The 25201-nt window shown below is 44.8% G+C and overlaps 1 protein-coding gene across 3 annotated transcripts in view; it reads right to left on the bottom strand.

Annotated features, from left to right (window-relative positions):
- Positions 1 to 25201, bottom strand: part of LOC133376454 (sodium channel protein type 3 subunit alpha-like) — a 99443-nt gene that overhangs the window by 59905 nt on the left and 14337 nt on the right. For 2 of the 3 annotated variants that reach the window (XM_061608594.1, XM_061608597.1), the window contains exons 2-9: positions 19401 to 19559; positions 18383 to 18437; positions 16428 to 16702; positions 14529 to 14846; positions 11544 to 11661; positions 9037 to 9127; positions 1221 to 1349; positions 336 to 427 (exon numbers count right to left, since the gene is read on the bottom strand). In XM_061608594.1, the coding sequence (XP_061464578.1) occupies positions 336 to 427; positions 1221 to 1349; positions 9037 to 9127; positions 11544 to 11661; positions 14529 to 14795 (697 nt within the window). In that variant the 5' untranslated portion in view covers positions 14796 to 14846; positions 16428 to 16702; positions 18383 to 18437; positions 19401 to 19559. Of the gene's footprint in view, positions 1 to 335; positions 428 to 530; positions 623 to 1220; positions 1350 to 9036; positions 9128 to 11543; positions 11662 to 14528; positions 14847 to 16427; positions 16703 to 18382; positions 18438 to 19400; positions 19560 to 25201 lie in introns of all 3 variants that reach the window. The other variant, XM_061608595.1, reaches the window with a different exon arrangement.

Below are 25201 nucleotides of genomic sequence, written 5' to 3'. Positions count from 1 at the left end.
AGTAAGTGCTAAGATATATGGCAATACAAAAGCCATAGTGTTAAAGCTTTTCAGTGTGGAAGAAAAAAACCCCTGTCACCTTTATGCAGCAACAACAACAAAAAGCAAATCCCAAAACAAAATATAATGCATAGGCTGTGCATTCTGTAGATGTATCATGCAATTGTTTGTTAAACTCAAAGGCTGATTTTGCAAATTAAAATAAATGATACATTTGAAAAGGCAAGGAATCTTCAGATTCCTGCCTTTTAGCAACATGAGCAGTGATTAACAAGAGTTGCACTAGACAAGAGTGGAACTAAAAACTCAGCCTCAGTGTTTAACCTAGCTCTCACCTGGAATGACTGATATTGTTTTCAATGCCCGGAGAACTCTGAATGTTCTCAACGCTGAGACATTGCCCAGGTCCACAAACTCTGTCACATATCTGTAATAGGGGAGTTCACACACAAACACAATGACAGCACACAAAAAAACAGCTAGAGATACAAAGGGCCTGGCACTTCATCATCATACCACTCACTTCTTACCTGGGATTACAGAAATAGTTTTCAAAGCTCTCAATACTCTGAAAGTTCGAAGAGCTGAAACATTGCCTAGGTTTACAAATTCTGTTACATACCTGTAGAATTAAATCACAGTTATTCAGAACTGAAGTAGAGCTCAAGCTAATTACTTGGGGTCTTTCATCAAGACCAACTTGGTGATTTCACCTTTTGCAATATTATACTAAGATTCACATTTATTAGCCAACATCTGAAGTTAAGTTTCACTGAAGTAAAATGCACATTTTGACTTGAGAAGCTAAAACTAAATATAGTAACATGACATCAAATAATAGTTTTCATTCTAATACACATAAAGAATGCAGGACATGAAATTAGCATCCCTGAAATGTAAACAAACAAGTAAATAATACTTAATATTACACTTTTGTATGAACTGTAAATGTGTTAACAAAGCAACTGCACTGCTAGCAGGATTTGTGCTTATTTTAATTAATGCATGTCTCTTGGTATGAAATACATGATGACAGAGAACCGTGGCCCTCTAAATGCTGTTGGATTAAATCCCCGTCATCCCAGAGCACTGGCTATGCTGGCTGGGGTTCATAGGAGTTGGAGTTCAACATCAGGAGGGATACAATTGCCCCAATCCTGGTACACCCTGACACTAATTTCATGCCCTTACAATATTTCAGAAATTGTGAAAGCACTTACGCCATCAAAATTACACTGAAGTCGAGCCAGTTCCATGGGTCTCGAAGAAAAGTGAAAGCTTCTAAACAAAAGCCCCTTGCAAGAATTTTAATAAGCGATTCAAAAGTATAAATTCCAGTGAATGTGTACCTAAAAGCATACAAATTAAGAATTATTGTGATTTTGTTTTATCTTCTATAATGGGTGCCTGATAAAAGCAGTAGTTTCAGACACATTGGATACTCCTTTAATAATAATAATTTCCTAATTGGATGTTTAACTATCTGTTTGAACAGCTAAAGCGCTACATTTGAATCATATTTAAGAAATATAAAAGCCCTATTAACCATTGAAATCATTAGGTCAACAGCTAATAGCCAAAATTCTGCTACATAATGTATTCTGTCATGCAGTTGCTCATGAATTGTTCCCACAAAATATGTCAAATCAGCCTACCAACATGTATGCTAGCAGCAAAATAGATGCATGAGTTCTTTGTGTTTTTTCCCCTCCTAGATTCCTCCAATAAATTATATCCTTGTAGGAATAATGAGACATGTGAAGCAGCCATAAGTAATCAAACTTAGTTATTTTTCATATGTCACAAAGTCAGGCTTCCTGATATCCCCTCTATAGTGAACTCATTCTCCGAGTGTGGATCCTTATGCAGCCAAACGAATACCATCTACACTAGCCTTCCCCAATCTAGCGCCAACTGTTGTTGGACTCCAACGCCCATCAACCTCATCCAGGTTGGTCTATGATCAGGGATGACGGGAGTTGTAGTCCAGCAACATGGGATGCTTACTTACCATTGGAAGGGGGAGATGGGAAAGTAACGGGAAGTGGAATTTAATGGAGTGTCCTGGGAAAGCACATGGGCTGGCTGGCAAAGTTTCTTTATTTCTCCCACCTCTACTTGCAGAACAGCCACAGCTCAGTGATATAGCACATGCTTTGTATGCCAACCATCCCAGGTTCAATCCTTGACATTTCCAAGTGCAGCTGGGAAAGGCTCCCGCCTGAAACCCTGGAAAGCTGCTGCCAGTGAGTGTCAACAATGCTGAGCTAGATAGATCAATTTTCTGACTCAGTATAAGGCAGGTTCCTATATTCCTATGCACTTTCATGCCTTCTGCTACCCAGCCTCTACTTTTCAAACTGCTTCCCTATCCTGCACTGTGTTTCCTTAAGACCCATTTCTTTTTCCTTAAAAAAAAAGTCTTATATGACTCATACTAGTCTCAGCTTAATTGCACCTCTATTACCACCTGACTCTTCCTTACCTGTTTCCACTGCTTACTGAACAAAATTCTGTCCGATTCATCACAAGGTTTCTCTGGGAACTTAGGAAATTGCATGTTCTGTACAGGATCAGAGTGCCTGTTTCACACTTATAATGCTTGATATAAATAACTGATTGCATGTATATTTTGCCTAGGTGGTTTTCATGTGGTACCCAGTCAGTCTGCTACCAAAAGCACTAATCAGACCCAGAGTTGATTAGGTTCAGTAAGATGGCTGCATCAGATGCCTTCTGTTCCATCTAGTACTTGGTATTGTATATAAAAAATCTCATTGGCTGAAAGGGCTAAGGACAGGCTAAAAAGATACAGATAACCTACTGGACTGTCGCTCTACTAACAGGAAGACTTCATCATCTCTTGAGATAGAGGGTCAATTCAGATGTTTACCTTAAAGACCTCTCTGTCCTGTCACATGTAAGGTTATGTTGAGCTGGCTACTAGCTCTGCTTCCAGGGTCCTTGCACTTGCATATGGGGATGGAATCAGATTATGGCATACTTATGTAAAACCCTGTGCTTGTAAGCCTCAACCCTGCTGTCTTACCCAGAAAAAACTAGAAATTGACTGTGGCTTTTTGAGCATGCGCAATGATGCTTATGCCCCATATCCATGTGAAGATGGAAGGATGGCAGATACAGGGATGGTCAGCATGCTTGCACACCCATCCAGTGCCTGCAAGGGAAGAGGACCATCACCGCCCAGGGAGGGAGAGCCATCTGCCTGCTTTGCTGCTGCTGCTGCTTGGCCAACATCTCTGCTCTCTCCTTCTTGGGCTCCTGGTCTGCACGTGGGCACCTTGCAGGACCAGGCCCCAGGTGGCGTTTTACGTGGGAAGAAGAACCGTCTTAGAGCTGGCGTTTGGGCGCACAGAATACGGGACTGTGTCTTCTGTGTGGGTTTGAAGTGGATGAATGGGTGTTATATGAGTGTATGTTGTGAGTGAATGTGTATTTTTATGTATATGAGTTTTTTGTATTTATAGTTTATCATGTGCCTCGGGAAGAGATTTTATCATCAAGAGGGGAGACCTGAGGGGGCCCCAATTGCCGTAGTGACGGGTAGAGGGAGGTATGGTGATATGAGAGGGACGTGCCAGGTAAGGAGAACGCGGCCCAGACATGTAGTGGCTGTGCCGCGTTCTGGTCCTTCTCATACCCGCAGGGTTGTTGGTTGTCCTATCAGCCAACTCTCAGATCTCCAGTTGCTGCTCTTTAATGCCAGATCGGTACATAATAAAACCTCCCTCGTCCATGATTTGATTGTGGACGAGGTGGCCGATCTGGCATGTATAACCGAGACCTGGGTGGGTGAACAGGGAGGAGTTACTCTCTCCCAGCTCTGCCCACCGGGGTATCTGGTTCAGCATCATGGTAGATCTGAGGGTCGGGTAGGTGGGGTTGCTGTGGTCTATAAGAGTTCCATCTCACTCACCAAGCACCATGTCCATGCAATCACTGGTCTGGAGTGTTTGCACCTTGTGCTGGGCCAGAGGGACAGACTGGGAATCCTTTTGGCTTCCCTAACTGAGCTGACGGAAGTGGTCTCGGAGGTACTGTTGAGATCCCCCAGACTATTAGTACTGGGAGATCTCAACATTCATGCTGAGGCTACTTTGTCTGGGGCAGCTCAGGACTTCATGGCCGCTATGACAACCATGGGGCTGTCTCAATATGTTAGTGGCCCAACACATACATCGGGGCATACTCTTGACCTGGTCTTTGCTACTGGACATCGGGATAGTGATCTGGATGTGGGGAGTTTTACATCTCTCCCGTTGTCATGGACAGATCATTGCTTGCTGAAGTTTAGACTTTCAGTAGCCTTTTCCCTCTGCAAGGGTGGGGGACCTATTAAATTGGTCCGCCCCCGGAGACTAATGAATTCTGAAGGTTTTCAAAAGGCTCTGGGGGTTTTTCCGGCTGATAAGACTGGCGCTCCTGTCGAAGCCCTGGACGATCTGTGGAATACAGAGATGACCTGGGCTGTTGACACGATCGCTCCTGCGTGCCCTCTCCTATGTAGAGCTCATACAGCTCCTTGGTATACTCCGGAGCTGAGAGCGATGAAACAAGACAGGAGGCGGCTTGAGCGGAGATGGAGACGAACTCCCGACGAATGCAATTATGAGCTGGTTCATGCTTCTACTAAGCTCTATGTAGGAGCGGTGAGGGCGGCAAAAAAACAACATTTCGCTGCCTCTATTCAGTCATCTCTCTTACGCCCACGGGAGCTTTTTAAAGTGGTTCGTGGCCTACTCCATCCAGGCCTACAAGATACGGCAGATACATCGGTAGCTCAATGTAATAAATTTGCTGAACACTTCCAGCATAAGATCTCATGCATTCGCCGGGACTTAGACTCCTATTTAATAGCAGTTAATCCTACTGAGGTGTCCGGAGCACAGTCCTGTCATGTTTTGTTGGATGAGTTTCAGTTGGTTCAGTTCGAGGACGTGGACAAGGTGCTTGGACAGGTTCGTGCGACCACTTCGGTACTGGATCCTTGCCCCTCTTGGCTAATTAAAACTAGCAAGGAAGGAACAGTTGGCTGGGCCAAGGAAGTGATTAATGTCTCTTTACGAGAGGGAGTGGTCCCTGGCTGTTTGAAAGAGGCGGCAGTGAGACCACTCCTGAAAAAACCTTCCTTGGACCCAGAGGATTTCAGCAGCTACAGACCAGTAGCCAATCTTCCGTTCCTGGGCAAGATCCTGGAATGTGTGGTTGCTGACCAGCTCCAGGCGCTATTGGATGAAACCGATTATCTAGATCCATTTCAATCAGGGTTCAGGCCTGGTTTTGGCACTGAGACTGCCTTGGTCGCCCTGTTTGATGACCTCTGTCGGGAGAAAGACAGAGGGAGTGTAACTCTGTTGATTCTCCTTGACCTCTCAGCGGCTTTTGATACCATCGACCATGGTATCCTTCTGGAGAGGCTTGCGGAGTTGGGAGTTGGAGGCACTGCTTGGCAGTGGTTCCGCTCCTACTTAGCGGGTCGTCTCCAGAAGATAGTGCTTGGGGAACATTGCTCGACACCGTGGGTTCTCCAATGTGGGGTCCCGCAGGGTTCGGTTCTGTCTCCCATGCTTTTTAACATTTATATGAAGCCACTGGGGGTGGTCATCAGGAGTTTTGGAGTGCGTTGTCATCAGTATGCTGATGACACGCAGCTCTACTTCTCCTTTACATCTTCTTCAGGTGAGGCAGTCGACGTGCTGAACTGTTGCCTGGCTGCGACAATGGACTGGATGAGAACTAACAAACTGAGACTCAATCCTGACAAGACTGAGATGCTGTTGGTGGATGGTTTCTCTGATCGGATGGTGGATATATACCCTGTCCTGGATGGGGTTACACTCCCCCTAAAGGAACAGGTGCGTAGTCTGGGAGTCATCTTAGACTCTTCCCTCACACTTGAGGCTCATGTAGCCTCGGTGGCCCAGAATGCGTTCTACCAACTTCGGTTGGTAGCCCAGCTACATCCCTATCTGAGTAAGGAGGACCTCACATCAGTGGTACATGCTATGGTAACCTCGCGTCTGGACTACTGCAATGCGCTTTACGTAGGGCTACCTTTGAAGACAATTCAGAAGCTACAGCTAGTGCAAAATGCGGCGGCCAGACTGCTAACAAGAACTAAGCGGTCCGAGCATATAACACCTGTGCTAGCCCGTTTGCACTGGCTTCCAATATGCTTCCGGGCCAGATTCAAAGTGTTGGTACTTACCTATAAAGCCTTATACGGCGCGGGACCACGATATCTATCGGAACGCCTCTCCCGATATCAACCGGCCCGTACACCACGGTCTACTACGAAGGCCCTCCTCCGGGTTCCGACTCATAGGGAAGCCCGGAGAGTGGTGACAAGATCTAGGACCTTCTCAGTGGTGGCCCCCGAACTATGGAATGGTCTCCCCGAGGAGGTGCGCCTGGCGCCGACACTATCATCTTTTCGGCGCCAAGTTAAAACCTTTCTCTTCTCTGAGGCATTTTAATTCATTTTAATTCCTGTTAATTCTAAATTATTATATTTTGATTTTAGACTGTACAGTTTTGTGTACAGTTTTGTGTTATTTTTATTGTATTTTTAATGTTCACCGCCCAGAGAGCTGTTGCTAGTCAGGCGGTATATAAGCTTAATAAAATAAAATAAATAAAAAAAATTCACAAAATGGACCAGAATAGCCCTAAGGTAAGTATGGTGAAAATGTAAACAAGCTCAGGTTAAAGTGCAAAAAAACCCCACATTGAACCCTCCAGGACAAATAATTCCAGGACATGGTGTGAAGACATGTTGCAGCATATGAAAGTGTGAGGGCATATGAGGACCAAATTAAATGCAATGCCATTCACACAATTAGCAACTCCACAAATGTCTTTTTAAAGGGGAGGCAGGATTGCAGGATTAGCATGGAAAATGGGAGAAGAGTTTTTAACCCTTTGCTCCATATTACAGACCCAATTCAGTTCAGGCCCCTTACACCTGCTATTTGTATTAGAAAAAAAGCTCAAATTTGCTCCAAAGGGAGCTTTTCCCCTCAATGCAAATAGCAGTTGCAGGAGACCCAATCAGAACCACAGTGAGGGGCAAAGGGTTACATCCCCTTACACTCCTACCCACCCACCCATCCCAACACACAGGTCCAGATCAGGCACCCTCCACAATGGTGGCTTGCTGGTGGGGGCAAACTTGGCAGCCACCTCAGGCCCTACAGTTTTGGGGGGAAGGGGGAAATCTTGTATAAAATCCTCCTTGCCTCCTTTACAGCCAGTCAGTCTCATTGAGCATTACAGCCAGGTCTCTCCCTACAAAAACACAGGCAGAGGACCTGTTCTGCTTTCCATCAGTAGTTCCTTGCCCAGGAGCCGTCCTTACACTTTTTGTTTTTCCTGCACATGCCCAGTTCATTCAGGACAACAGGATGAGGCATCAGCCATTTTGCTTTAGTAAAAGGGGAAAGGAGAAGATATGCACAATTTCGCAAAGTATTGTTTCACCATGAAATCTCAGCAGAGTGAATAAAGATATTTCCTTTAGCCTTTTTGGCTGGCTCTGACTAGAAACTGAAGAAGGGGGAGGTGGTACTGGAAGATAACTCAGCTGTTGAACAGGGTATCTGCTTAAGGCAGGCAAAAAGCTGGAGCCCCTCCCCCACCCCAATGCAATTTTTTCTTTTGCCCAAAGAAAACTTCAGGCTGCCCTCCTATACACACTTGCTTAAGAGTGAAGCCTACTGAATATAGTATGACTTACGTCTGAGTAAACATGCATAAGATTGTACCAGTTTACCCCTCTTCTCATAAGTGTGTGTGTGGAGCAGAGGGTTTTAGGGAAGGCGGCACATGGCAGGATTTTTATCCTCCATTGGCTTTTTACTGTTGCTGCAAACAAAGTAGCAAAAGGAGATATTGCGTTGCTCACCTAAATGACAGACTTAAGCAAATGGGGCAGTTTATGGACTAATATAGATTCATACTTGATGTTGAATCTTTGAGGGAGGCACTAATTCAACAGAGCTGCTGACTTAGATCAAGAGGTTGTTTTTTCCACTTAGATTACAATCAGCCTTAAGAAAAATGTGTTGCTTTGGCAACCCTTCAGTTTGTCTGGAAGTGCAATATTATTCAATATATTTACCATAACTGATATGTAGTACTTTGCACTAATCTCACTGTATCTGTTGAATCTGGTGAAAGGTCATTGTCAACACTGAAGTTGATAAAAAAAAGTATCTGCACTCTTCTATCTCACAAGAACACTTTGTAGGATTAGCACAGATTTCAGCTGAACATAAAATTGGGAAAGGTTTGGATTACAGTGATTAGATTAAGGTCTTTGGTTCCAAGAAGGCTTGAAAAAGTTCATTTCATTAAATAGGTTACCAGACTCTTACATGTGGCTTTTTTCTGCTTATGTAATAATATCACATATGGCAATGAGGCCATGTTTCTTTTTGTTTATGACTTGTATTCATGCATTACAATGTAGTGTTACATAACGCATTAAGTAATATTCTCCCCGCTCCAGCTGCAATAAAAATTGGTCACAATGAATGTATTGTAGTGCATTTATCCATACCTTCACAGCAACTTCATGTTTAGAATTAAGTGAAATTTTATGCCTGACTTGCTTTCTTACCTCTCAGGGATCCCAAATGACTCTCTTGCCCAGGGCCCCCCAAACTCTAAGGCCGCTATTTCCCCATACCCATACCCCTGAAATGTACATTTAAAAAGCCATTCACGTGATTGCTAATTGCATGAATGGTGCCTCAACTACTTTGGCTCTGAGCCTATATAGAAGACTGCTAGGGAAACCTATGTATGCTGGCTTGAGTTCCATGGAATAAAGATATTAGTGAAAACCAAAAAAAGCACAAAATATGTTTTCATTTATGATCAACTTCAAATCTTTGAAGGGATAGAAAATGCACAAATCATTGTGGAAATACTGAACACCACTGATTAAAATTCACAACTAATATAGTATCAAACCAAAATAGATTACAAGTTTTTAAAACGGTATTTACTTACTCTACATTCTTGGTCCATTCTGGAGGGTTACTCATGGTCATAAATACACAGTTGGTCAAAATAGTGCACATAATAAGCATGCTGAATAATGTAAAATGCAGTCAAGGAATCATGACTATTAAATAGATATCAGACTATAAAACAAACATAATGAAAGCACCCACTTAAGAGCACAATCCAACTTGCATTTACACTGAGCTGAGGGGAGTTGGGTGCAGCAGCTTTCCAAGTGAGCCAGCTGGGTCCTGGCTCAGCTAGGCTATGCCGGCATAAGTCTGTCAGCCCAGCTCAGCCGGGCCCCAGCTGGCTCAGCTGAGAACGGCATAAGTGGAGCTAGCATAAGCTGGTGTAATTCTGGAAAAAGTAGTGTCAGGGGCGTGTCAGGGGAGGGACTGAGGTGAGGGGACTTAGGCCACATCCAACTCACGTTTGGAGTGCTCTTGCAAGTCCCAATCCAGGCAACAGTTACACTGGGGAAAAAGGTCGGTCTAAGAAAGTAATTGCAATAGAAGTCAATGGAGAGGGCTTACTCCCTGGTAGGGGTATTTGGGAGAGCAGGCTTTTACTTTCTAGTCCCTGTGTGGAGCTTCCAGCTGAGCCAGCATTCCGCAACCCAGAGGCCCCGGAATGGCAACTGGATACGGTGAACCTTTACGCCAGCTTCCGCTGAGTTGAATTGCTCTGTTAAATAATCTTTTAATAAAACCAATGAACACATACAAGTTTAGAGTTCCAAAGCTCTGCCTGCTGCCACAAAAAGAAAAGGACTCATGACACCCTTTAAAAAAACCTGTTTCGTGGTAGTACGAGCTTTTATAGGCAACAACCTACTTCATCAGATGAACTTTTAGAAATTGCAGAAGTTGTTGCCAGGTCACTGTGGCTGTATCTCTGTCAACAGGTTGTGCTTTCCATGCCTGCAGAGTTTAGACATGTGTGTGACTAGAGATAGCTCAGTACATATCTTGTAGGTGAGATTGTGACCATGTGAACCAGGTGTAAAACTGCAGCATAAGTCAATTCTTAAAAATCAGTTAGCCATTTATGGTCTCTCCACATATTTTAAATTTGGACTTCTTTATAGACTTTCTGAAGACACTCAAAACTCTGAAATAGTTCTCTTTTTCCCTGTTAATGTTTTATTCAATGTGTTAGCTTTCCAGATGAAAGATTACTCACAACATATTCAAAGGAAAAATCTGGCATCAACATAGGTAAGGATAGTGAGTTTTCTCTGCTCCCTTTGCTCCAGTTGGTTTCTCTTCCTCAACTCCCTTTCAGTCGCCTCTCATGTACCCCTCTGCCACTGCGCCACCACACACAGTGTAGGAAGCTATCCAAGTGCTTCTGAGATAATTCTTTAAAACAAGGGTTGTTAACCTCTGGCCCTTTAAATGTTGTTGGACTCCAGCTCCCATCAGCTACAGCCAGCATGACCAATGCTCAGGGATTGTGGGAGATGGCTATGGCTTGAAGGCACAGGAGGCCACCACATTGCTGAAGCTAAGCAGGTCTGGGTCTGGCCAGTGCGTGGATGGGAGACTGCTTGGGAACCATGGGTATACAGCCTTGGATCTTCTATGATGAAAAAAAGCCAGGGTATAAATGTAATAAATAAATATAATCCAGCAACATCTGGAGAGCCACAGGTTCTCAATCCCTGGTTCAGAATATCAATATACTAATTAAGAAGTGACCACTGAATAAACTGTTAAAGGTCTTGGTCAAAGAGTTCTTACTGAATCTCTCAGTGCTGTCATTTTTTATTTCAGGTGTTACTTGAATCCTTCACATGAGAGGATTTACTCTAAAGTACATTAATTAAAACCATTATTATTATTATTATTATTATTATTATTATTATTTTAACATTGTCTGCCTTTCACCCCAAGGTCCCAGGGTAGGTTACAAAATTTAAAATACAACCTTAAAACAATTTAGAACAGCTTACGATCACAAAAATAGGGTGGGTCCTAAAAATAAACATCTCAGGTGTCAGAGGCCAGGTAAAAGGAATAGGGGGGGGGTTAAGCTTTTTTTAAAAAAAAGGTTTTGAAGATGTTTTAATATATTTTGATGTCTTTTTATGATGTTTTAAAGTGTTTTTAGTGCTTTTGTTTGCCACCCTGAGCTCCTACTAGGAGGAAGGGCAGGATATAAGAAAAACAAGCAAATAAATTAAAAGTAGTATTGTACAGTTCTAGCCTTGAATGTTCATGCTTTTAAAGCCAGGGTGGCTAACGTGTGGCTCTCCAGATATTGCTGGGCTCCATTTCCCATAATCCCTGCTCATTGACCATGCTGTTTGGGACTGATGGGAGTTGGAGTCCAACAACATCTGGAGGACAACAGGTCTCTCATCCCCGCTTTAAACATGAATATGCTTTAAATTACCAGTAAGAGACATTTGTTCAGAATGCATTTGTAAAAATGACAGCCATTTTTCAAAATAACATTGGAAAATATTTCAAATTTCATCTAAAAATCAACTACTTGTAAAGGATATGAATGTACCAAAATCTTAATAGCAATTTTTCTGAGAGGATTGAAAGGGGTTAAAATGTACAAGGCAGATGTGGCACTGAATCGGAAAATTGCCTTTCCTTTATTCAATACTATGAAGGTCTGGAAAACAAAAAGAATGGAGTATAAAAAAACCCATTGTATTATACACAAATATTAACTTCCTACAATTTGTCGTTCCACTGATTTTCCATGCAAGATGCAAGTTTTGGCTGACTCATTGCACGGTGTCAACTAATGGCCCATTCAAGTTAATCATCAGGAAGATCACTTAGATCACTGTTTTTACTAATGTGGCTCAAGTTACAAGAGCATCTTACCCTAAAGGCAACAACAAATATAAGTGAAACACATACATGAATAACCACTCTCATATCTAAAGCGTGGACCACCTTGTCTTTACAGGTTTTCCTAAAGTGGACTGAGCAAAGATATGAAGATTCACAATTTGGAGCATGGCGACACATTCAAACAAACACAAAAAATCAATTTGTGGCACACCATTATTGACTTGTGAACTGACTCACAGTTACAATTCTACAAATGGCACAGGCCAGAGTGTTAGTTCAAAAGTCATGTCCCATTAAGTCCTAGCACCTAGCTCAGCAGGGCTGTCTTTGTTGGAGGAGGATGAATCAGTGGGACCTTTGCAACCCAACACAGACTCTACAGTCTCAATGCAGAAGGATTCCACCGCAGGTCCCAGTACCTGCAGGTACCAGATGGAATTGGCCATCACCCCCCAGGTGTATAATCTGAGATACCAACCCTGGAAGACACCTCTCAGAGGTTGTCTGAAGCTGGTTCAGAGGCTTTATGAAGATGAACCACATCTCCACAGCGCCTCACAGCTGCATGGGAGGCTCTTTCCCTCCTCTGCATACTATAAAGAGGGAGAGAAGCTGAGGAGGAATCAGCTGCCCAAGGAGCAGCATAGATTTGGAAGAAAGATATACATAGAAAGCGAAGCATTGCCTCAGCGTGGGAGACGCAGCCAGAAGCAACAAGGAACTCTTTCTGGGTTAAAATCTAGCGGTGAGCCAGAAAAGTAAACTCTTTCCAGGAACAGGTATTAAGGAAAGGGTTGTATCCAGTAACCCCAGGACAGCTCAATGATGAAAAGAGTCTCAAATCTCCTATACCAGGAGCCAGGTACGAGCCACAACCTCTCTGAAAGAAAGACAAGGGTTTAGGGCTCAGAGAGGACTCATACATTAGCTGCTGTCATCTCGGGGAGACTGCAGAACACCACAACACATCGATATCTGACCCTGCTGAATCCTGGAAGCCGTTTACTCAATGCACCGTGTTTCAGCTTATATCCCAATACAGGACCCTTTTTCTGGAGTCAAGGAACAATGATATTGACAACTCCCAAGTAAAAGTAAGCCTTAGAAGATGGTGTGCCTGCTTTGCAGGACAGCCGGAGGCCTTTCTGTTGCTTGCACAGCTTATAAGGAAAGATCCTTGATCTCAGATGGAGATGACACAAGTGCACCAGGAAGAGATGGTCCTGCAAGAACAGCTTTACAGCCCTTCTGTTGCTGCCTGGATGTTGCTGGTGCAATGCCAGCTCTGAGGAGCAGTAATATGGCAAGTTCAGCAGTTTCAAAGTCTTTGGCTTTGTTTACTAAAACAAGTAAAATAAGTGTGCTAAATTAGATCACTTGTTAGGGCATCAGAAACTTTTCCAATGTAAACTGAAAATTTTCTAATGCAAATCATTCAGAAAAAATCCAATTCAAAATTTCCCAGAAAACCCACATCACTGCTGATCTGCTCCTTATCTCTGGCCTCAGACTCTGGCTACCCAGATGGTCATCCCTCCTGCTGACGCAGCAACCTTGTCCTGTAACCTGATCTTACTCCTATTAGACATCTCCCCTGCCTCTCGAGTAGATACTGAATCTAAGCCTAATAGCTCCAATATTTAGAAACAATGAATAATCTTAGCCTTGCATGTAAAGATCCAAATCTCCCTGCCCATTTTCTCCTTTAAGTTTGCTTCCCCTTTCCTCCCTTCCTCTCTCCCTCCCTCTCCCTCTCCCACTCCCACTCCCACTCCTCCTCCCTCCCTCCCTCCCTCCCTCTCTCTCTCTCTCTCCCTCCCTCCCTCTCCTTCCCTTCATCCCTTGGGACCACTTGCAGTTGGAATCCTACCTTCTCACTCCCTTTGGTCTGCTCTTTTCTCAGGTAACTACAAAATACACACCTCTTTCTTTCTGCTCCAAGATCTGAATATAGACTGTCAAATGAGAGCAGCTCAGCTATTGCAAATAGCAATCCTTAGGTTCAAGCAGCTCAACCGGGGCAGCCAGAAGCTTTGTAACTGCCCAGCCCCTCCCTCAAAGGCAGCCACTGCCAGAGGTGTCAGCACCACCACTACCACAAAATCCTCTACTAGTGTGTTATACTCCAGAGTACTAAATGGCCAACTATAAATAGAGTGCCAGCTCCAAGCTTAGAATGGCCTCAGCAAGGCATCCACCATTGGTCTCTCGCTCAGTGGAGCTCCCTTCCCTCAATGGACCTACCTCCTCCTCCTCTTTGCCATTGCTGCTGGCTGCTATTGTTGCTCCTCCTCAACACTGTTGCCTGCTAGCATACCAGGGCGAAACCTGACAGAAGAGTGAGTCAAAGTGCAGGCAGCTCCCACTCACTTGGGAAAGAGCAAGCAAGCAACAACAGCAGCAAGTATCGGAGGTTATGGAGCTCTTGGTGGGGGGATTGGGCCTCTGTATGAGCAGGCAACAGGAAGACCATGCATGTTGTCCTTTAAAATTAAAAAACCAAGACTGCAAACAGAGTAACTCTTTTGTGGAAGTCCAAATGTTTTTCAGTGGAAGTCAAGCACAGAGAGAAGTCTGCTGAAATAAGGAAACAGTGAGAAGACATTAATGTAACCGTAGAAGTTCTCAAAAGCTTACCACGATAGCTCAAATCCAACCAATCTTATTAAAACTACTCACTTTTTTATTGCCATAATACGGGTCAAGGTCTTCCAATGGTTCAGACACCATTCCTGGAGGAATGTCTCCATATATAAATGGAAGGGTTTTCCCTGCTTCCAAGTCACTATTTGGCTTTGGCCCATTTTCGTCATCACCATCTGAATGATCATGTTTGGGCTTTTTAGCTTTCTCCTCTGCACAGCGTCTTTCAATAGCTGCAAGAGATTCTCTATTAAAATAGTGGAAGCTGTCAGGTCCTGGTGGTACCAGCAGTGCCTGTGCCATTTTTTCATCCTGCACATTTAAATTACTTTTAGCCTATTGCATAAGAATGACCTGCAAAAGAAAGAAGAATGAAAAATAAAGTTAATGTACCCATTGCCAACTTCTACAAGCTAACATATATACCAAAAATAGACTCCTGGCTATATATTGTGCTTTTTTATGTTAAGATTATTGGCTTTTCCCATACTTCTACTCCTATAAGGGAAGATTATGCTTATGAAGCAGGGGAAGTGGATGCCCACAATATGCTGTGTCAATAGCCAAGGTCAAGCCCCTATTTCAGAGGTTTAGCAGAGCAGCTACAGGCATCCATGTGAATAAGGCCACATACGCACCATACCTTTTGTTCTGAAGGATGCTGAGAGTTGTTAAGAGACCCCTATTCACCTCACAGAGTTCTCTGGGAAGAGGGAATGATTGTTAACCACTCTGAGAATTGTAGCTCTGTGAGATGAATAGGGGTCCTAACAACTCTTAGCATCCTTCACAAACTACACTTCTCAGGATTCTTTGGGGCAAGCCATGACTGTTTAAAGTAGTGGTGCTTTAAATATATGGTGCAGATTTGACCTTAGTCCTATAGTGATTTCTGGAAATCAAGCGACCCATAAGTCTCTGAGGGTATGCCAAGCTAACTGGTCTTGGCCAGTCCTGGAAAGATTTCAAAAGGTAATGAGCCATGCCTTCATGAGGTAATCCTCTCTAGCCACGACTGTGTAACCACAACTGGAGTTATGGCATGGGCAGCCCTGGCTTTATCGCTCGACGCCTGGCCCTCAGTGTAGCAGCAGCAAGAGGGTCTTCCTTTCACAAAGCATCTTGGTACAAGTGCTTTTGTTGCTCAGGAAGCAGGAAGGAAAGACAGAATCTGTACTGAGGGTATTTATTTATATTTATTATTCACTTCCAACCCAAAGCAACCCAAAGTGACTTCCAACAGAAGAGCAGGGAAGACAAAGAGCCAGAAACTGTAAGAGAGAAAAGGAAGAGCCATTCAACGGGAAAGAGACCCGCTATGAACCTACCCGGTCACTTCGCTCAGCATCTAAGGCCCTCCTCCGGGTACCAACCCATCGAGAAGCCTGGAGGACAGTTACTCGATCTAGGGCCTTTTCTGTAGTGGCCCCCGAACTGTGGAACAGCCTCCCCGAAGAAGTACGCCTGGCGCCTACACTTCTATCTTTTCGGCGCCAGGTTAAGACCTGGCTATGCTCCCAGGCATTTTAAGCGTTTATGTTATAATTTAAATTTTTTCTTTTTTCTTTTTTCTTTTTTCTTTTGTTGCTGCTTGTGTTTATTGTCTGTTGTCTGATTTTATTGTTGATATTTTGTATTTTAACCTTTTTGTACACCGCCCAGAGAGCCACTCGCTATGGGCGGTCTATAAATGAAACAAATAAATAAAAATAAATAAAAATAAATAAGAGGAAGCAGGAGGGGTATGTGAAGATTTCAGGCCAGATATGAGGTTAAGTAGACACAAGATACAGCTCCTTTAATATATAGGGAGCAGGACAGGTGGGATGGCAAGCAAGGAATCCAACAAGTGCCAAACAGCTTGGGTGGGTGTCAGCCAGAGCAAACTCCTTATGAAACATAATCAAAATAGCAGAGAGTAAAAATGTGTCCTACCCTTTTATCTCTGGGCAATGTTGGATCTTGAAACAGAGCCACTGGAGCTGCATGTATATTCCTTTGGGTGGGCTATGCAATGACTCAGGACAACAAAACCATATTTTCCTCAAGAGGCAAAATGAGTTCAAGAAAGCCCATCCTTAACACTGGTAGAAACAGAATGCTTCTCCTGTCAGCAGATCTTCTCCATTCTGGCACACGAAAAAAGGAAGTTTAAGAAGATAATGTTTCTAGCTTCTAGTCACATTACCACCAGACAGACCTTGGGGAAACTAGGATTTAAAAAGATATGGTTTCAGTTATGGTATCAAGTGTCAGACTCCCCACACAGATTGCTGAAAGTTCTCACTAACTTCTGTGACAACCAAGTTCTTAAAGGCTTTACAGCAGGGGTGGAGAATCTTTTCTAGCCTGAGGGCAACAGACCCTCAATGAAAACTTCCTAGGAGCCACATGCCAATGGTCAGAAGCAAAAGTGGGCAGAGCAAACAGCAAGACTCCTCCTTGTACAGTAGGCTACATTCCAACCACACAAAAGTCAGAGAGCTGTATTCAGCTAAAAAGTTGTTCTAGTATAAGGGTTAGCACTAGCGCAATGGTATCACCCCTCCCCATGCATGCCCTGTACCATCCCTGAGTCTGCTCTGGAGGATTGGGAAAAACCCTAGAGCAGATTTAGGTTGTGTGCAGGGGGAGGAGAAGGGGAGAAAATTCTGTTGTGCAAGCAGAAATCCTTACACAGATGGAATAATCTGCTTAGAGCTACGTCGAGTACAACCCAAAGCTTTCTACACTCAAAGCTCTCTCAATCCTCCATCCAGCCAAATAAGAGGCATTATCATAGTTCAATACCACATTCCAACCAGCCAAAAGCATTTGAGGAAAGTATGGGACAGTCTGGTGGGAGGTCTGGCCTAGACAAAGTCCCTAGAGCCATATACAGCAGCCAGAAGGGCTGCATTTGGCCCCACACCCTGCTGTTCTCCTACCCTGCTTTACAGGATTAAAAACACTTTCAGAATCACAGAACTGGCCCAGTTCAGGAGTGCTGTGAGATTATTTGTGGCACAGTTCTTGGGGCAAAACCCAGGCTCTAGAATTCTTTTTCAACAGAAACTGATTTTGCCTCCATTATGCTAGTTTTAGGCATCTGACTAAGGCATCACTATTGCAGTAAGCTTTTGATATGGAGGGCAACCAAATTGTTCCTGCTGTTTATTGCTCTCTATGTTTTAAAATTATTAGTGCTGAAGTTTTATCTGATTTTTTAAATTGCATTTTACTTTTGCTGCTTTTATTGCTTTCTCTTGCTCTCTGTATAAACAGAAACACACAGAGAGAGTGCTCCATCCCTGCATGCTTTGCTTGCCAACCCCTCCCCCAGTTCACCCCTTCCCCCCTTCCTCAGGATGCTAAGGAACCTCTCCCCTCCCCTTCCCCAAGGCCACTCCTCCCCCCTCTTGCAGGTTGCCAAGGCGCCTCCCCCTTCCCCAGGTCACCAAGGTCGCCCTTCCCTCCTCTCGCAGATCACCAAGGCCCCTCCCCACCTGGTCTTGCATGCCCTCCTTCCTCCCCCCTCCCCATGGCCCAGAAGAAAGGGGGGCCTCACGGTAGTGACGGCAAGGTTTCCCATGGACCGGCTCTGCAGGTCACCCAGACAGCTGCCTGTCAGCATCCGCCACTGCACACTTGCTATCCTGCTCTCAAGTCAGTGTCATCCGCGCGCACACACGGGCCTGGAGGAGAGGCTTCACAGGAGCGACACAGACACCTCCCATTAAGAGGCTAGCTGCCACCCACTGTTTGCTCACTCTGCTGCTCTCCTCTTCGTCTTGTTTGGCCACCCATCCACCTTCCTTCTCCTCACCACACAGTATTGAACCCAGTGCTGCAGTTCACAGCACCACCTGTCTGTGGCAAAGAAAACTGCAATGAGATGGTCAGAGACTTACAAAAATATAGCTATATGAAGATCTTGTTTTCAGCTTTGCAGGGGGCAGTGTCCTTCTACAGATGTAAGGGAAATTAAATAATTAATTAATCAATCCTGTGTCCCTCAGCAAACATGAGCTGTGATATCTCTTGATGAGGAATCTCAATACAAAATTAAATAAAGCAATAAAAACATTCTGATGGCCTGCAGTCAGACTTATTTCAAATGAACATGTGAACTTGAAACCACTACCACCACCTTTTGAAACTCCTGTGTATGTGCACCTCTCTTCTTTATCCATTTTCTTTCCCAGTTCGCCTTCCCTTCTCAGGTCTATTCCTCCTACCCTCATTCCTCTGGATCACTCCCTCTACTAACACTTCTTTCCATAGGATTACTGCTCCCATACACCTGGTGACTTCTTAACTCCTGACTGCTTCTTACATAGATCCTGCTGACTGGTTTGCAATTGTCTAGGAACTGAACAACTCAACCAAAGGCAGCCAGAGGCCCTCATCTACATTCCCTGTAGGAACATTAGTACCACTGTCAATCACTTGTCAGAAGCTTCACCACCACCAATCCTGTAGTGCCTCATAACATAGATGGCGAACTTTTTTTTAATGACATGAAAGTTTACATTTAGTTTATCAAAATGTGATATAGAATCTGATGACCTTCTTAAAAAATATTCAATTCCTAACGTGCTGAATGTGTTCCACAAAGACTGATTTAAAATGCATTATAAAATACAGTAAAGATATGCTCATTCCCTAAGGCCTGTTGGAGGCTATGTATATTGACAAAGAAATGTGCACAGTTCCCCCTTCATGGATAGATTATGTGCACATTCTCCATGGCCTGTTATTATGCACATCAGCAGCTCAACTTGCATTACCCATAACATATATATTAAACACCTCATACAGGCGGCATTCTTGTCAATAATTGAGTTCAGTGGTCAGTGATCTCTTTACTTGCAGAGCCAAGAGAACCCTCAGATAAATATAACTTAAATCACAAAATGGTCTTCTTACTCCATTTAGATTAGCATAATCAGCCTGCACCGGAACCTCCTAGTGTTTAATCTCTTCTGTGTGACATTTATTTCCGGTTCTTTCTTTTCTTTCCTATTCCTGGTTTAAAAAGATCTTCATATTCTGTGTCAACTTTCTGCATTAGCTTCTTTCCTATTCCTGAATGGAAAGAATGTAATAAAAAGATGCAGATCATTCTACTCTGTTCTGGAAAACATGTTTACTTTTGATACATGAAGAACACTGTTATAGAGCTTTTGAAACTGCTGACACACCGTGTTCTACCAAAGCAAAGGAAGCTCAAACAGGTGGGACCAAATGGAGCATTGTGTAGCTCCCTGAGAAGCAGTTCCAAAGAGTACAAAAAGAAGGGAGGGAAAATGTATGCACTTCAAAGCCTGGTGCTTAAAAGAGTAAATAACAGAGGGCTGCAACAAGTACCTGTTAATAACACACAAAGTGAGCCCTCAAAAACCAGATAATGGGCGGAATCCAGGGCACTTGTTTCATTAGTGCAAAGATTTGTGTTTGTGCAACTGAACTTCCCCCCTCTCCTCCCTTCCACCCGCCCCCACTTCTGCTCCAGAGGGTTGGGGGAACCCCCAGAACAGATTTAGGAAGCACATGGACAAAGGAGAGCAAAGTTCCATCGTGCAAGCCTAAATCCTTATGCTAATGGAAAACTACACTAAGCACTACATTGGATACAAGCCAATGATTTTAAAGTAGAATACCCTCTTTTTCTATTCACCAGAAGTATATTGGCCACAATGCTTCTTTCCCTCATAACCAGTGGTATGGAACCTCAGGCTGGGGGCCAAACACAGCCCTCCAGGCGTCTCTCCCTGTTCCTTGGAACTCTCCCCAGGCCACTCCCATCATTGTCCGTGCTTTGCACCCCAAATAGTTTTTTCCTGGCTGAAATATCCCCTTCCTTTTCCATTTGTTGCTCCACCCACTTTTCCACTGGCATGTGGCCCCTAACGGTTGCTCAGAAGGGAATGATGAAAAATCTGTGTGAAAGATATTGAGTAGGTCTGACCGTTCCCAGTTCTCTCAGAGGGCTATTGGCATAATTGGCTCAAGTAGGTTTTGTTGGTGGGCTCTTGTTGGGTCCATATCAGATGTTTAGGAGGAGTCTTGGTAAGGAAGGACATGGGTGATGCCACCCCAATTTCAGTGATCCTGGGTAGAGGGAAGTATAGCCATGGGGAGGTGGTGAGCAAGGCTATCTATGACTTGTTCCTCGCTCTCACTCTTCCCATGGATGGGTTCATTGTTGCTCCTCTGCTGTGCCCACTGGCCTACTGTGCCCACTGGCCTATATGTGCTATTGTTTAACACCAGATCAGTACACAGTAAGACCACACTCATCCATTATTTGATCATGGATGAGGGTGCCGATTTGGTGTACATTACCAGGACCTGAGTGTGTGAGCTGGCAGAGTTGATCTGACCCAGCTTTGCCACCGGGATACTCTGTGTAACACCAACACAGGCTGCAGGGACAGAGGGGAGGGGTTGCTGTGGTCTATAGAACTCCCATCTCTGTCACCAGGAAACCACTCTGTCTTGGAGCTGGCTGTGAGGGCCTGAACGTGGTTTCAGGCCAAGGACACAGTAGGGTTGCTGCTGGTGTACCGTCCACCCTGCTGACTAGCAGCCTCTCTGACCAAGTTGGCGGAGGCCATCTTGGCTGTGGTATTGGAGGAGCTCAGAATGATAGTCCTGGGAGATTTCAACGTCCATGCTGAGGCTGTCTCTAGTGTTCTGGCTCAGGACATCATGGCCTCCATGATGACCATGGGGCTGTCTCAAGTTGTCATCAGCCTGATGGGCAGGGCACACCCTTGATTTGGTTTTTGCTCCAGGTGGAAGGGGTGGTCTGGAGATGGGGGTGTGGATATCACCCCACTGTCATGGTAAGACCACTTCCTGGTGAAGTTTAGACTTATGGCTCTGATCCTCCTCTGCAGAGATTGTGGACAGATTAAGATGGTCCACCTCTGGAGACTAATGGAATCCACTAGATTCCTGAATGCCCTGGGGGAGCTCCCAGTAGATAGAGCAAATGACCTTGTTGAAGCTCTTGTCAAGCTGTGGAACAATGAAGCACATTGGGCTCTTGACATGGTTGTCTCTGAGCGCCCTCTCCAGTATTGTGGAGCCCAGTTTGCCCCTTGGTACACCAGTGAGCTAAGGGCAATAAAACAGGCTGGACAATGGCTAGAGCGCAAGTGGCGAAAGACATGCTGTGAGGCTGATGGGGCACAAGTAAAACATCATAACTGTGCATCATATTAATAACTGTCAATACTTATTTTTTAATTTATTATATTTAACAATTTTGTATACAGCTTGATTGCAAAAAAACTCTGAATGGTTTACAAACAAAATTAAAATTATCGATAACAGTTAAAAACAAGTAATAAAAATATTTTTAAAACAATTAAAACAACAGAATAAAAAGATTAAAACACATCAGTATCTATGTGTCTGGATTGGCTTGCCTAAACAAAACGATTTTAAGCAGGTGTTGAAAAGAATACAGCAAAGGTGCCTGCTTGATGTCAGCAGGCAGAAAGTTCCAAAGAGTAGGTGCTGCCACACTAAAAAAAAAATTCTTACAAGTGCAGAATGAGTATTATGTGGTACCTGTAACAGTGCCTGTTCCATAGCACAAAGTGCTCAAGTGGGCATATGTAGAATAAGCCGGTCTTGCAAGTATTATTATTATTATTTATTAAATTTATATACCGCCCGACTAGCAATAGCTCTCTGGGCGGTGAACATAAAATAGCATAAAAATACAATGAATAACAAAATAATACTAAAATACAATCAACAATCCAATACAATAAACATTTTTAAAAGTAAATCAGTGTAACTTAAAATGCTTCAGAGAATAGGAAGGTTTTGACCTGGCGCCGGAAGGAGAGCAGAGTCGGCGCCAGGCGTACTTCCTCGGGGAGACTGTTCCACAGTTCGGGGGCCACCACTGAGAAGGCCCTAGATCTTGTCATCACCCTCCGGGCCTCCCTGTGAGTTGGAACCCGGAGGAGGGCCTTCGTAGCAGAATGTAGTGCATGGGCCGGTTCATATCGGAAGAGGCGTTCCGCAAGGTATCGTGGTCCCGCACCGTATAAGGCTTTATAGGTTAATACCAACACTTTGAATCTAGCCCGGAAACATATTGGCAGCCAGTGCAAGCTGGCCAGAACAGGTGTTATATGCTCGGACCGCTTGGTCCTTGTCAGCAATCTGGCCGCCGCATTTTGCACTAGTTGTAGCTTCCGAACCGTCTTCAAAGGTAGCCCTACGTAAAGCGCATTACAGTAATCCAAACGTGAGGTTACCAGAGCATGTACCACTGATGTAAGGTCCTCTTTACTCAGGTAGGGACGTAGCTGGGCTACCAACCGAAGTTGGTAAAACGCATTCCTAACCACCGAGGCTACTTGAGCCTCAAGTGAGAGGGAAGAGTCTAAAAAGACTCCCAGACTACGAACCCGGTCCTTTAGGGGTAGTGTAACCCCGTCCAGGACAGGGTATATATCCACCATCCGATCAGAGAACCCGTCCACCAACAGCATCTCAGTTTTGTCTGGATTGAGCTTCAGTTTGTTAACTCTCATCCAGTCCATTGTCGCGGCCAGGCAATGGTTCAGCAAATCGACAGCCTCACCTGAAGAAGATGAAAAGGAGAAGTAGAGCTGCGTGTCATCAGCATACTGATGACAACACACTCCAAAACTCCTGATGACCTCTCCCAATGGCTTCATGTAGATATTAAAAAGCAGGGGGGACAAAACTGACCCCTGCGGGACCCCATATTGGAGAGCCCGCGGTGTCGAGCAATGTTCCCCAAGCACTACCTTCTGGAGACGACCCGACAAGTAGGAGCGGAACCACTGCCAAGCAGTACCTCCAACTCCCAACTCCGCGAGCCTCTCCAGAAGGATACCATGGTCGATGGTATCAAAAGCCGCTGAGAGATCAAGGAGAATCAACAGAGTTACACTCCCTCTGTCTCTTTCCCGACATAGGTCATCATACAGGGCGACCAAGGCTGTCTCGGTGCCAAAACCAGGCCTAAAACCCGATTGAAATGGATCTAGATAATCAGTTTCATCCAATAGCGCCTGGAGCTGGCCAGCAACCACCCGTTCCAAGACCTTGCCCAGGAATGGAACATTTGCCACTGGCCTGTAGCTGTTAAAATTGTCTGGGTCCAAGGAAGGCTTTTTCAGGAGTGGTCTCACCACTGCCTCTTTCAGACAGCCCGGGACCACTCCCTCTCGTAAAGAGGCATTTATCACTTCCTTGGCCCAGCTACCTGTTCCATTCCTGCTAGTTTTTATCAGCCAGGAGGGGCAAGGATCCAGTACCGAAGTGGTTGCACGTACCTGTCCAAGCACCTTGTCCACGTCCTCGAGTTGAACCAACTGAAGCTCATCCAACAAAACAGGACAAGACTGTGCTCCGGACATCTCACTAGGATTTACTGCTATAACTTGAGAGTCTAGGTCCCGGCGGATACATGAGATCTTATTCTGGAAGTGATTGGCAAACTGATTACAGCGGGCCTCCGATGATTCCACCGTGTCCGGAGGTTTTGAATGGAGAAGCCCCCGGACAACTCGAAAGAGCTCCGCTGGGCGGCAAAGAGATGATTTAATAGTGGCAGCAAAATGATGTTTTTTAGCTGCCTTCACTGCTCCTACATAGAGCTTAGTCGAAGCACTAACCAGCGCATAATTGTATCCGTCGGGAGTTCGTCTCCATTTCCGCTCAAGCCGCCTCCTATCTTGCTTCATCGCTCTCAGCTCCGGAGTATACCATGGAGCTGTATAAGCTCTACACAGGAGAGGGCGTGCAGGAGCGATCGTGTTTACAGCCCGGGTCATCTCCGTATTCCACAGAGTGACCAGGGCTTCAGCAGGAGCGCCAGTCCTATCAGCCGGAAAATCCCCCAGAGCCCTTTGAAAACCTTCAGGATCCATTAGTCTCCGGGGGCGGACCATTTTAATAGGTCCCCCACCCTTGCAGAGGGAAGAGGTTACTGAAAGTCTAAACTTCAGCAAGCAGTGGTCTGTCCATGACAAAGGGAGTGTTGTAAAACTCCCCACATCCAGATTACTTTCCCCATGCTCAGTAGCAAAAACAAGGTCTAGAGTGTGCCCCGATACATGTGTTGGACCACTAACATATTGAGACAGCCCCATGGCTGTCATGGAAGCCATGAAGTCCTGAGCCGCGCCAGACAAAGTGGTCTCGGCATGAATGTTGAAATCCCCCAGTACTATTAGTCTGGGGGACCTCAACAATATATCCGAGACCACTTTCGCCAGCTCAGTTAGGGAAGCCATTGGGCAGCAAGGTGGGCGGTACACCAAAAGGATTCCCAGCCTGTCCCTCTGGCCCAACACAAGGTGCAAACACTCCAGGCCAGTAACTGAATGAACATGGTGCTTGGTGAGTGAGATGGAACTCTTATAGACGACAGCAACCCCACCTCCCCGACCCTCAGATCTACCATGATGCTGAACCAAGTACCCCAGTGGGCAGAGCTGAGAGAGACCAACTCCTCCCTGCTCACCCACCCAGGTCTCGGTTATACATGCCAAATCGGCTGCCTCATCCACAATCAAATCGTGGACGAGGGAGGTTTTACTATATACCGATCTGGCATTTAATAACAGCAATTGGAGATCTGAGAGTTGGCTGATAGGACTACCAACGACCTTGCGGGTGTGGGAAGGACCAGAACAAGGCACAGCCACAACATGTCTGGACCGCGT

Source organism: Rhineura floridana, chromosome 2 (assembly GCF_030035675.1).
Source record: "Rhineura floridana isolate rRhiFlo1 chromosome 2, rRhiFlo1.hap2, whole genome shotgun sequence".
NCBI classification, from domain to species: Eukaryota; Metazoa; Chordata; class Lepidosauria; order Squamata; family Rhineuridae; genus Rhineura; species Rhineura floridana.
The sequence above is the reverse complement of the archived record's forward strand: the minus strand, read 5'-3'. Positions and strand labels throughout refer to the sequence as shown.